We start from the raw sequence: 13,260 nt of genomic DNA on the forward strand, positions 1-13,260 counted from the left end.
GTGATTGGTTATTGAAAATAATGTAGGTCAAGGTATTCCCCAGACTAGTTCAGAAGATATTCTTAACCTATCGTTTGTAATTCATTTAAAAAAAATGAAAACAAATATATATCCACTCAGTAGTGATTAATACCAATGTGAATGAAAAGGAAAAAGGAAAAACTGGCAGAAAAACAACACACAACAACACAACAACGAACACCGAGCACATGTACGTATTCGATCATATAGTCGACGTAACTGTTCAAGCAAACATACATGTAGCTAGTTAGAATATCGTCTGCTGTAGTATAAATAACCACGTTGTAATTATTAATGAAAACAGTTAGCAGCACATGCAAACAATGTATACTACTGCTGTCAAATTGTATGGTGGGAAATGTGCTGTCACATGACCTGTTGTTTATAAATAGAAATAGGGAAATGGCGCTTTTCGATGACTGTTTATGCCGTCGGATTACAACTATTTGATTGTGTTTGTACCTTTTTTTAGGCATTAAAAGTGATACTTGTTCTATTTTAATACAACTGTCATAATGTAGTTCATATATAATGGTATATTATGACAACTTTGTAGAGATAAAAGAAACCGCTACCAAAAAACAAGAAACCATAACAAACAATAGCACGCGCCATTTGACGGGTATTTTTTTTTTTTTTTTTAAACATAAGATGTACAACAACAATTTAGCAAATATTTGCATATGTCATTCTAAGACTATTTATTGATATTTTTTTCTTACTTTGTTTTTGACAAAAATGTCAACAATTAATTTAGAAAACGATTTTTAAATGAAAACAATGCAAAGTGACGTCATTGTGATGACGCTTGACGTGTATACACGTCAACGGCAGGATAAGGGTTAATATGATTCAGACACTTGCTGGTTATAATGTCTCGAATTTGTTTCAACTGTTTATTTCAGCATTCCTCTGTTGTCAAACAACGTCATAGGATTACGTGACGTCACTAAATCCCATCAGTTTTAACACATTGCGGAAAATTATAAGCTTTGGCGTGAATTATTTTTAACGAATCCACACACCCTCGTACATTCTCCATTAGTTTATACAGATGAGAAATGCAAGCAATTTGAAATTACTTCCAACTCATATGCTTTCACGCAACTTAAAGCATCTCTTTACAAAATTGCAAATTATAGGGCATAATTCCGGAATATTGTTGCATGTAAGAAATAAGAATTTTTCCATTATTAGTCAGAAAAGAAAAATGTTATTCTTGTTTTATTATTTTATGATGTAAATCATTTCTAAAAGCATTATATATAGGGCATTTGATAATGAAATGATATTCGTCTTCAACTTCTAGGGGACAGTTGGGACAATATTTCTCATTCGCAGAGACAGGTGGTTTCTTGTGTCTTCCCTTTTCAGTCATAAGTGAATGTTCACTCAAACGAAGCCTACTAAAAGCTTTTCTGCTGTCATAGTCTTTGGTATGTAATAAATAGGTCTCAACTGAACTCGAACGTTGTTTGAATGACATATATGTGCGCATTTTATTACCATATTTGTTAGACTTTTTGTTGGATGTTAGCTGTGTCGTAATATACTGCAAACAGTACTGATCGCATTTAATTACGATTTCACCTAAAGTGCAAGCAGTCGGTAACTCTGGAGTTGAAGAAGATAGATGCGTAGGAATTCCAATTAGCTTTGCAGCATTAATAAGTTTAGCTACCCACGACGGTTTGTTGTTCTGAGCTGACTTTGAACTATCAATAAACGCAGCAGTTAACAGTGGGTTGTTTGAAGTCTGGATATGTAATACATATTTAAAGGCATTAATAATTATATCATACGCCAGTGGCAGTCTTTCTAATTCTGCTAATGCTACAGCATTACTGGGATATTTATTGACCCCCAAAATCCATTTACAGAATTTTATGTGGACTTTTTCAACATCAAGAGTAAAATAATTTGTGTTACAAACTTGTGGTCCCCAAATTTCACTCCCATATAACAGCACTGGTTTAATTAATGTATTGAATAGTTTAGTGCAAATATTGATAGGTGGATTGTGTTTGAGAATGGATTTTAATAAGTGATTTAAAGATTTAAGTCCTTTATTTTTAAACATTTTACTCCAATGTTGAATTTACCATGGCTGTCTATAGTGATACCCAAATATGTGTAGCCATTAGAGATGTTAATTTTGGAGGACCCTATGGTAAAGTTAAGGTGATCTGTGTTAATTTTACGCTTATTGAAGACAATAATGTTAGATTTTTCAACATTAATGGGAAGATCATTACATATAGGATATTGGTTGACAGCATTCAGCATTCTTTGAAGCCCTCGCGCTTATGTGGACAGAAGTACCAAATCAACTGCGAATAAGAGGTGGTTGATTTTCAAATTATTCACATCAATAGGTTCACATCGTGTATCAAAATACTTAACAATGTCATCTATAAAGATATTAAAAAGCAAAGGGGATATATTACAACCCTGTCGTACACCACGACTAGGATGGAACATGGGTGATGTACCTGCTGACGTTTTAATTTGATATACACAGAGTGAATTAATTTTACAAAGTTACCAGTGATGCTACTTTTCACTAATTTCATTAATAATTTTTCTCTATTGACTTTTTTAAAGTCATATTTTTGTACTATGGATTGCAGAATGAACAAATTGTCAGTAGTTCTTTGGTTTTCAGGAAAACCACTTTGATTTATACTAAGTATATTGTTTTGTTCCAAATATTGTTTTAGTCTTCTTGCCAATATTTTTGTAAATAGTTTTCCAACACATGAACTTATTACGATTCCTCTGTAATTGTTAGGGTCTGTTTTGGTTACCTTTTTATGTAGCATTTTTAACATTGATTCATTCCACTTTTCTGGGAATGAAGAATTTTGTAATACCAAGTTAAATAATTTAACAAAGTAGTCTATCATAGGCCACATAATTGATTTTAGTAATTCATTGGCAATATAATCTTTTCCACTGGACTTGCCATTCTTTAATAATTTAGTGCTTGCCATAATCTCTGTAGCTGATATAGGCATATTTAGAAACGCGTTACGAATGTTCCATTTAGGTGACATTTTAATGTGGCCTTCATTTGAATAATCTGAAGTGAGTTTCTTAAAAAGTTCGTAACAACTACCTGGATCAGGTAGAATGTCTATATTATTATCTGATAATTGCAGTTGTTTTATTAGATACCAACATTTTTGTTGATCACCATTTATATGATTTTCAGTTTGTGATATTATATTTTGTTTATATTGACGAGCTTTATATTTACATAGGCGTTTATATGCTTTTTTTGCGGAGTAAAACCTTTCAAGAAATATTCTGTTATTGGGATATTCATGCATGTTTTTTACAAGCAGTAAGTGCAGAAAATGTGTATTCTTTGCATGCCTGATGAAACTATTTCCGCTTACGTTTTGGTTTATTTGAAGATTTAACAAATGCCATAGACTTTAGGCTTATGGTGGAAAGAACTACCTTCATATCAGCTTCTGCTTTATTAACACCTTCCTTATCATTGCTATAGTTATTTATTATAAAGGATTATATGTGTCCTTTATCTATTTGTCCCTCCCCTCCCCCACCCCTGCAAAATATATCCTGGGTGCGCCTCAGTTTTCAAGGGATGTGACATTAGTGCAATGTAGTTTGGTGGTGTTAATAAATAAGCAAGACCTCCTCATCTTATACAAACGCAAAATTAAGTATTTGACCAAACACGGAGGTGGAGGGTTGGTACAGCACATTGGCCCCCGCCTGAATTCGCGCCTTCTTTGTTTTCTTTTCATGCTTCGCGACTACACATGTGAATTGAGCTTTAATGTTACATACGGCAGTGGTAAAAAAACACAGTATCTCAAAACATAGCCTACATTACAGAACAGCGTCTGTTATATGTTTCTCTTGAAAGAACAGAGATAAACAGGACTATTTGATTTCATAATACGTTCATTTGAGAGAAAAGAAGAAGAAGAAGAGGAAGAAGAAAGTATTTTTAAAAAGTTATAAAGTCAGTTGGATTTGGGAGGATAATTCTAGAATTTCATTTAACGCTTGGTAATTACTTTGACGAGGAGTCTGATTAGGTTGGCTTTTTCTGAGTTTGTTTTTTCTTTTCTTTTTCGTCTTTTTTAATTAATTTATTTATTTTAACTACCTTCACCCCGACTCTTGATAATTACTTTTACGAGGAGTCTATTTAGGCTTTTTCTTTTTTGTTTCTTCTTTTCATTTATTTATTTATGTATTTATGTATATATTTATTTATTTTAACTACCTTCACAACTACTCTTGATAAATACTTTTACGAGAAGTCTATAGTCCGTCCCACGGGGAACGCTTTTTTCATACTATGGAATTTACTACAAGTTATTTATTTGTGAGCCGATTGTTTTTATAATTGCACACAAAAACTAGTAATTTTATATTATTTCCAAAACACTTTTACTTTTCTTCTTACGTCAAATGAAACTGAAATTATTTTTTGAAGGAGGATGGGACGAACTATAATTAGGTAAATTATGTTGGCATGTTTTTCATTTTTTGTTTCTTCTTTTTATTTATTTATTTATTTAACTACGCTTGATATTTACTTTTACAGGGAGTCTATTTAGGTAGAGTAGGTTGGCTCTTTCGTCTTTTTGTTTCTTCTTTTATTTATTATTTATTTATTTATTTAAACCACCTTCGCACACACGTGTCCAAATGTATATGTTACGTGTATACTCTTTTCACCTACATACATTTGTATTAAAAACAAAAATCGAATACAAAAATGCACTGAAATAAAAATGTATATCTCTATATCTGATGTGGTTGTGACATTTTGTCTGACCCATGGCACTATCTAACGACAGTCGGTTGCAGGGATGTGTCATGAGAGTATAGTATATACGTAACTGGTTACAAATACCTGTTAATAGTGTCAGAAGTCACCACTGAAAGCACTCGGAAGTGGTCAGACTAAATCCACTGCTAAAGCTGATGGGAAATAGCATGTGTGTGAAACGAATAGCCACAAGAGACAAGCACTTGTTACAGTTGGAAATACAAAGACTGAAATGTGGAGTTGGACAGTGAAAGAAGTGGGAAGAAATAAGAAGGAATTCAACAGACAGAAAGAAAAGGGAACAGTGTGATTTAAAATAATAATAAGAATAATAATAATAAGAATAATAATACGAAGAATAATACAGTGAAACTCCTCTAAACCGGACACCCTTGGGTCCAAGAAAAAAGTCCGGTTTTAAGAGGTATCCGGTTTAGAGAGTTTCTCTTCTATACAGATATTTTAAAAAGAGCTGCGAAAAATGTCCGGTTTTGAGGGAATTCCGGTTTACAGAGGGTCCGGTCTTGAGAGGTTTCACTCGTTTGGGTTCCAGAGGGCCAGACTCATTTGTAGAAATAAATTTCACATGAACAGATATGAAAAAGTACTATTTCAAGCACGAAAACAAAGGTAATACACAAAACCTTCTTACAATATTGTAAAAGAAACAAAAAGTACCTTTAATGTATATTATATCAGAGTTATAGAATGAACATCTTTTAATGCTGAGGGATAATCGACCATAAAGTTAAATACTTACAGATGACAAAATACAGGTTTGCAGTTCAATTATAAAAGGAATGCTAAATTTCAAATCAGAATAACTACTTGCAAATGTAGAATGGCCATTCTTGTTGTTCTACAACAAATCTGGAAGTTTTGAAGGGATTATGTTCTTGGTAATACGTATTTTAAAAAAATAGTGGTGCTTTTTTAACATTTAATTCCTGTAACCAAATACTGTTATAAGCCTTAAAATAAAATATGCCGTAATTGATCACGTCCAGATTTGTTCCATTTAAACACGAATACCAACATCACATGTTTACAGTTATCTTATTTTGAAACATAGAATTTAGTTCATACTTGAAAAGCAAATTTCTATTTTATCATTTTGACCTCCAACGCTCCCAAATCCCACAAAAACAAAACCATGCAAGAACTCAACTTAGTTTTGTAACCTGCTATGACTATGTAAATGATGTCTTATATTTAATGTTTGTCTGTCTGTCTTTTATGCACGAACAAAACGTAGGTCATGCAAAACTAGACATTTGCGGGCGATGGTGGAACAAAAATGTTCGTTCACGCAGTTTTCAGAGACCTGCGTATGCAATGAAAATATTTTGTCTGATATAACACTGATATAAGATATAGATGATGTCTAATTACGTATGTTCTATGAATCACTGATCTGAATTAAAATGCATGATTATACACTGAACGTCAAAAGAAACTATACATTTTATAAAATGCCACAGTTTTGAAATGACGACGCCACTAGAGCACATTGATTTTTCATCTGATCATCGGCTATTGGACGTCAAACATATGGTCATTCTGACATTGTTTTTAAGAGGAAACCCGCTGTCGCCACATAGGCTACCAGTGTCTGCGCTTAACTGTTTTTTTAAGTTGCCATCCGGGCAAGTGGTGACAGCACTTTCACTTGCCCGGTTCTATTTTCACTTGCCCGGTTCTATTTTCACTTGCCCGAATAATATTTATATTTATATGTAAAAGCAGACCTACACTTTTTCATGGTGCAAAGTAGGCTACATAGCTGTACTTTTATTTATTTATTAATTATTGATTTAAAAAAAAAAAAAAAACGGTCGCCAGGCGGGCAACCTTACTGTGGGTTTTCAGTCGCCCGTCGTCGTTTTTAATCGCTAGGGGCGATCGGGCAACCGTAAAGTTCGAACCCTAGGCTACTCTTTTACGACAGGCAGCAAGGGATCGTTTATTTGCGCTTCCCACAGGCAGGATAGCACAAACCATGGCCTTTGTTGAACCAGTTATGGATCACTGGTCAGTGCAAGTGGTTTACACCTACCCATTGAGCCTTGCGGAGCACGCACTCAAGGTTTCGAGTCGGTATCTGGATTAAAAATCCCATGCCTCGACTGGGATCCGAACCCAGTATCTACCAGCCTGTAGACGTGTACCAATTTCCACAAATTTTGTACATGGTTTCCAACAACAATATTTCACTCAGACCACCCTGCAAAAGTTGCAAACAATCAGGCGTAAAACGACCAGATCCGGAAAACCGGTTATGCATAAAATGCACGTGCACAGTTAATTTGAAATATGCACGTGACCAATTGGGAACATATTGGGAACTGATAAATGGCTAGGCTCAATCAAATTCAGCGCGAACGCGCAATAGGCATGCTTCGATCCAATCGAACCGTTGAAGATGTGGCACGCAAATAACTTCCGGCTGGTTCAAAGTTGGAGGTGCACCGAACTTTTGATAGAGAAGTGAACACCACAAGTCCTGTGATTGGTTATAAATGTGAGTGTGTTGGTTGTAAAAAAAAAAATTGTTTCATCTGGGTAAAAAAAAAAATGCAATTTTATTTCATCTAGTACCAATGTGTCAAGTAGCCTTGTGCTTGAAACATGTATGGGGTACCTGTAAAAAAAAAGTACTTGAATTTTATGCGGAACTAGGGTAGTCATAGACGCTAACCGTTATCTCAAAAACGAGCAGCTTGACCCCCAATTTTTTCTGATTCACTTTAAGTGTGAGGGGCGGTAGTATTTATATCCGTGGCGTTTATGTCGATTGATACGCTGCAGATAGGAGTTTTAGCCACATATATTACTATTGTCGTCTATGGGATTTGATTTGGTAGTATACACCCTACAAGAGCCACTATTTATGCCTTACGAAGAAGATTTATGCAAACTGGTACAACTGGGGATGCACCCAGCTCAGGACGCCCAAGGGTTACCACTCGAGGGGAAAACCGGTATATCAGACTGTTGCATTTGCGCAATCGGTTCTTGCCAAGTTCAGCCAATGTTACTGCTGTCAATATGCCTAGACGTCGAATCAGTGCACAGAATTACGACGTTTTGGTCTTTATGTTAGAAGACCTTATCGTGGCCCCGACCGGCCTCGGTGGCGTCGTGGTAGGCCATCGGTCTACAGGCTGGTAGGTACTAGGTTCGGATCCCAGTCGAGGCATGGGATTTTTAATCCAGATACCGACTCCAAACCCTGAGTGAGTGCTCCGCAAGGCTCAATGGGTAGGTGTAAACCACTTGCACCGACCAGTGATCCATAACTGGTTATAACAAAACTTAGTTTCAACTGGGCAAAAACAATATATGCCATTTTATTTTATCTAGTACCACTGTGTCAAGTAGTCTTGTGCTTGGCACGTGTATAGGGTACCTTTAAAAAAAGTAATCACTTTTTGTGAGGAACCAGGGTAGTCATAGACGCTACCTGTTATCTCTGATACGAGCAGCTTGACCCCCAATTTTCTTCCGATTCACTTTAATGGTGAGGGGTGGTAGTATTTATATACGTGGTATTTATGTCGATTGATACGCTGCAGGTAGGGGCTTTAGCCACACGTTACTATTGTCGTCTATGGAATTTGATTTGGTAGTAAACACCCAATAGTGATACAATTCCTGTACAAAAGTTGATGTTATTGATCATTCCACACTGTTTATACGAATACAAAATTACTTATACTTGTTTTGATGAAAATGGGAATGGGAATTGTCTTGCTTCAACGGACCCTAGGACTAACCTTCATCAGAGTTATCCCCGCAGTCGTTGACGGAGTTATTGAACTTGTCTCCAGACACACAGATGCCGTTCGCACACTGGAGTTGATCGGTGAGATTGCAGAATGGTCCAGCTGAAAAATAAAATAATATACCATTATTAAAGGGACAGACCCTAGTTTCAACCCGTGAAAATTAACACTTAAAGCCGCACACCTTAGTTCCATCCAGCGAAAATAAATTATAATGTGGTTAATCTACAAACCTGTAACACACTTAGATCACGTTTTTATCAAATGGAGTGAAAAAGCAGGTTTTATATCGATAAATACCCTGGGAATCCCCATGTCCCAATTGCTTGAAATAATTTTGAAAGTTAGTATTCTGATGTAACCGGTAGATGTCGCTCGAAGCACACCAATGCCTACGTCACGACAAATTTCACAGAGTTTGCACAGACTTGGGGTGCGTTTTTTTCACCTCTCCTGGACATGTTCCAACTGTTCTGTCCTGGTTGTATCCCCTCTCCAGATATCGTTAGACTTAGCAAAATTATTGGTTTTAAGGGTTTGTAACGTTTTGTATTGAGACACTTACTTGTCTGAACTTTATTGTTACTGAAAATGTTCACGAACTGTGAAGAAAAATCTCACAAATGAACAACAACAAATCGGATGTTGATTGCGCGAACCATGCACGAGAAAACAAACCGAACCAAAATGATAACGGTCACGTGGTATACCAACATATGTGACGTTTACACAGGAAGATTCCCTCTAAAAATAGATTGGACCTCGCTTGCTTAACGGTTTTTTCTCGACACCACGTCTTGTGAAAAAATGCAAAAAATGCATTTCGTGGTTTTACAAACATCAGGATTACCAAAAAGCACTTCAGGTGAATGGAAATGTGTATTCTAAATAATAAAATGTAAGTAAAGTGCAATTTTATTTGTGAAAAATGGGGTTTAATAGCGAAAACCAACGCCGTAATGGTTAACAAATAGCCGTAACTAGGGTGTGTCCCTTTAAGTTTAGTTAATCTGCAAACATGTAACACAGTTGGATAAAGATACAATTGAGTGAAACATGAGTCTGTGACTGAAATGGTGAAATACCCTCTAAAAACAGATAAAACTCGACTCCATAACTGTTTCTTCTCAGAAGCACGTGCGTTTTTTAAAATATGAGAAATGCATTTTTTTTATATTAAAAACACCAGGATGATCAAAAACACTTCGAATGTCAGGAAATTGATATCTAAACAATAAAATCTAAGTAAAGTATGATTTAAGTTATCAAAAACGGTTATAATAGTCAAACCTTATGCGTCAGTGTTTAAAAAACTAGGGCATTTCCCTTTAATAAAACTTCTTACTAATTAGTCAGGCTACAAGAATGGAGTTGCTTTTGTGGGGGTTTTAATTTGGGGAGGGTGGGGTGGGGGGGGGGGCTTTTCTTTCATTCTTTGTTGCTGTTTTTTGTTGTTTTGTTTTGGCTTTTGTTTTTGTTTGTCTCCGTTGTTGTTGTTATTTTATTTGCATGTTTTTTGTTTAGTTTTTTGGTTGTTGGGGGTTTTGTTTTGTTGGGTTTTTTAGTTAGTTTTTTATGTTGTTGATGGGGGTTTTTTTCTGGGATGGGGTCGTAAAACGTGTATTTTTCAAAGGGTTCATTTTGATCTTTTCAGAGCCCTTCTCTCCCCACATCCCCACCAGCAGCTGATTCTCTGGATTCGCCCCTGATCGCCCTTGTGCGTTGAGCACAAATCCACCGACTCTTAACTAATCCCTCGATAGGTGGGTGGTTGTACAAGTTCGTCCATCTGTGAACTTGCGTAACGCCGATAGGCGGGCTGTTGTATCAGCTGGTCTGTGCTGGCGTACATTTCAGACGACTGCCGCCTCGACCGTCTTTTAGTCGGCGTTAGTCGGTCGACGTATGCTGAGAGTAATCTTCAGGTTTGCCCCGTTTAAGTTGTATCCTAACCGGCCGCGATCGACGCGAGCGATTATTTTTACCTCAGTGGTAAAGCTGTCGCTTGATGCGCGGTCGGTCTAGGGTCTATTTCTCGTTCCAGCCAGTGCACGGCGACTGGTATTTCAAATGCCGTTGTATATGCTATCCTGTCTGTGGGATGGTGCGGGTTTCCTTTCTAAGACTAAATGTCAAAATTACCAAATGTTTGACATCCAATAGCCGATGATTAATAAATCAATGTGCTCTAGTGGTGTCGTTAAACAAAACAAAATAAAAAAGTTTTTTTTCTTCAGTTTTGCCCGTGTTATAAAGAGCGTCTAGTCTAAATATAATCAGCAGTTTTATCCCGTAACGCCAAGATGTACATCATTATTATGATAAATGTGCCATCTTGTCATTTATTTATTTACTTAATGTTTCACAAGGTACCTCATATGCCGTTGAATTATACGGCCAGAGCGTAAATAAAGTTCAGTTCAGTTCAGTTCAGTCCCTCAAGCATATTTTCAGACTATTGCTGACTCGATCGACGATTCGCTGTTAAAAAGTAGGTTTGTGCTAAACATAATAAATATAATGTAAACGTACTTTCGTCGTAGGTGCCGTCCAAACAGTCGTCGACGCCATCTTGCACGCTGGACGCCGGGAAACACGTCCCATTGGGACAGCGGAGTTCGCCAACTTCACACATGCCGACCACTGCAACAACAACAAAACAAAGTTAAACAGTTTTTGTTTAACAACAAAAGGCTGGACGTAGTCCAGTGGTAAAGTACTCGCTTGATGCGCGGTTGTTTCTCGTCACAGCCAGTGCACAACAACTGGTATTCCAAAGGTCGTGGTATGTGTTATACTGTTTGGGATGGTGCATATAAAAAGATTCCTTGCTACTAATGAAAAAATGTAGCGGGTTTCCACTCTTTGACTATATGTCAATAATTCTGACATTGTATTAGAGGGGAAACTTGCTACATTTTTACATTAGTAGCAAAGAATCTTTTATATACACCATCCAACAGCAGAATATCACATACCACAGCCTTTTATATGTCAGTTAATAACCCACTAACGGTATAAAGTCAAAAATACTTTTTAAATAAAAATTTAAAGTAAAACGTTCAAAAATCTTAATCTCACAAAATATTTTCGTCGTAAAACTACTTATCTACCTCACAATTACTACGGCGAAGTTGACTGTTCAAATGCTATACATTTTACGTCTTCTTTTTTTTTTCTCTTTTTTTTTAACCTAAGTACCAAGAAACCACGAGGGCAATTATTATAATCATTTTTCACCTATTAATTACGATTAGACAGTTGCATAAGTGCTACAAAACACACATTCAAATGAGTTTTGACCTCATATCTAAAATAACATGTTCAAAGGGACATTCCTGAGTTTGCTGCAATTTTTAAGATGTTTCGACTAACAGAGACTTTCTAACGTTTATAATTCAATATCAAATATATTCTTCTGCATAAAATATTGGTGGCTATATATTAAACGTGTTTCTGATCGTTCTAATATTTGTACTAGGTTAAATTTCATTATATTTCCTAAACAATATTTTTTCGTACGTACGAAATTATTTGAAGACAAAATCCAGTTTGGGCTTCATACAAATATTAAGACGACCAGAAACACATTGAATATACAGACACTGATATTCTAAACATCAAAACAAAACAAGTTTAATCGTAGAAATATTTTATTAGTCGGAAACATCTTACAATGCAGCAAACTCGGGAATGTCCCTTTAACGTAATGTTGGCAAATATTGTGACATCTAATAACGGTTACAAGCAAGAATTCATAACTTATCATACTAGTAGTGTAATATATATTCATATCAATGGGTTTCAGTTGCTCTGCATCAGTTCGGAACGTTACTGAATATAGTGCCACTGCTCTAAATAGTGCATTTCTCGTGAAACGAGCTTTCATGCAGTGTTAATTGGCGAAGCGCTTCTTGGATCGGGAATGTAATAGTCTAAATGTACACTAGCACAGACTGGAAATATACGCAACATTTCATTCATCAGCAAGCAAACATAAAATAACATCATACATAAACATGCTGCGACCCAACCTCAAAAAGATGTATAGGTCTGTTCCTGTTAAATGCTAAACCCCAGGCCATTTATTAATAGCATGTTTCTGTGTGTTTTATTGAAACATACTGCCACTCCTAAAAATTGGTTTAGTGCATGTCATACAGTATACTGATGCGAATAAAATAAGGGATCACATCAATACAAACAGTAAAGAAAGAAAGAAATGTTTTATTTAACGACACACTCAACACATTTTATTTACGGTTATATGGTGTCGGAGATATGGTTAAGGACCACACATATATTGAGAGAAGAAACCCGCTGTCGCCACGTCATGGGCTACTCTTTTCGATTAGCAGCAAAGGATCTTTGATATGCACCATCCCACAGACAGGGTAGTACATACCACGGCCTTTGATATACCAGTCGTGGTGCACTGGCTGGAACGAGAAATCAAACAGTAAAGAGTGAACGCATCCAAAACCCTCATCCATAAAATGAATGAATGAATGAATGAATGAATGAATGAATGGATTAATGAATAAATAAATAAATTAATTAATTAATTAATGTTTTATGATACCTCAGTACAAAAATACACATCTGACATTGGGCGTCCAAGGTAAGTAGGGCCTACAT

The 13,260-nt window shown here is 36.0% G+C and overlaps 1 protein-coding gene across 1 annotated transcript in view; it reads right to left on the minus strand.

The window, feature by feature from the left end:
- The window catches only part of LOC121384989 (cell death abnormality protein 1-like), a 51,717-nt gene that overhangs the window by 21,266 nt on the left and 17,191 nt on the right, over positions 1 to 13,260 (minus strand). Inside the window, exons 2-3 of the mRNA XM_041515501.1 lie at positions 11,155 to 11,265; positions 8,614 to 8,724 (exon numbers count right to left, since the gene is read on the minus strand). Of these exons, the coding sequence (XP_041371435.1) occupies positions 8,614 to 8,724; positions 11,155 to 11,265 (222 nt within the window). The remainder of the gene's footprint in view (positions 1 to 8,613; positions 8,725 to 11,154; positions 11,266 to 13,260) is intronic.

Source organism: Gigantopelta aegis, chromosome 11 (genome assembly GCF_016097555.1).
Source record: "Gigantopelta aegis isolate Gae_Host chromosome 11, Gae_host_genome, whole genome shotgun sequence".
Lineage (NCBI taxonomy): Eukaryota > Metazoa > Mollusca > Gastropoda > Neomphalida > Peltospiridae > Gigantopelta > Gigantopelta aegis.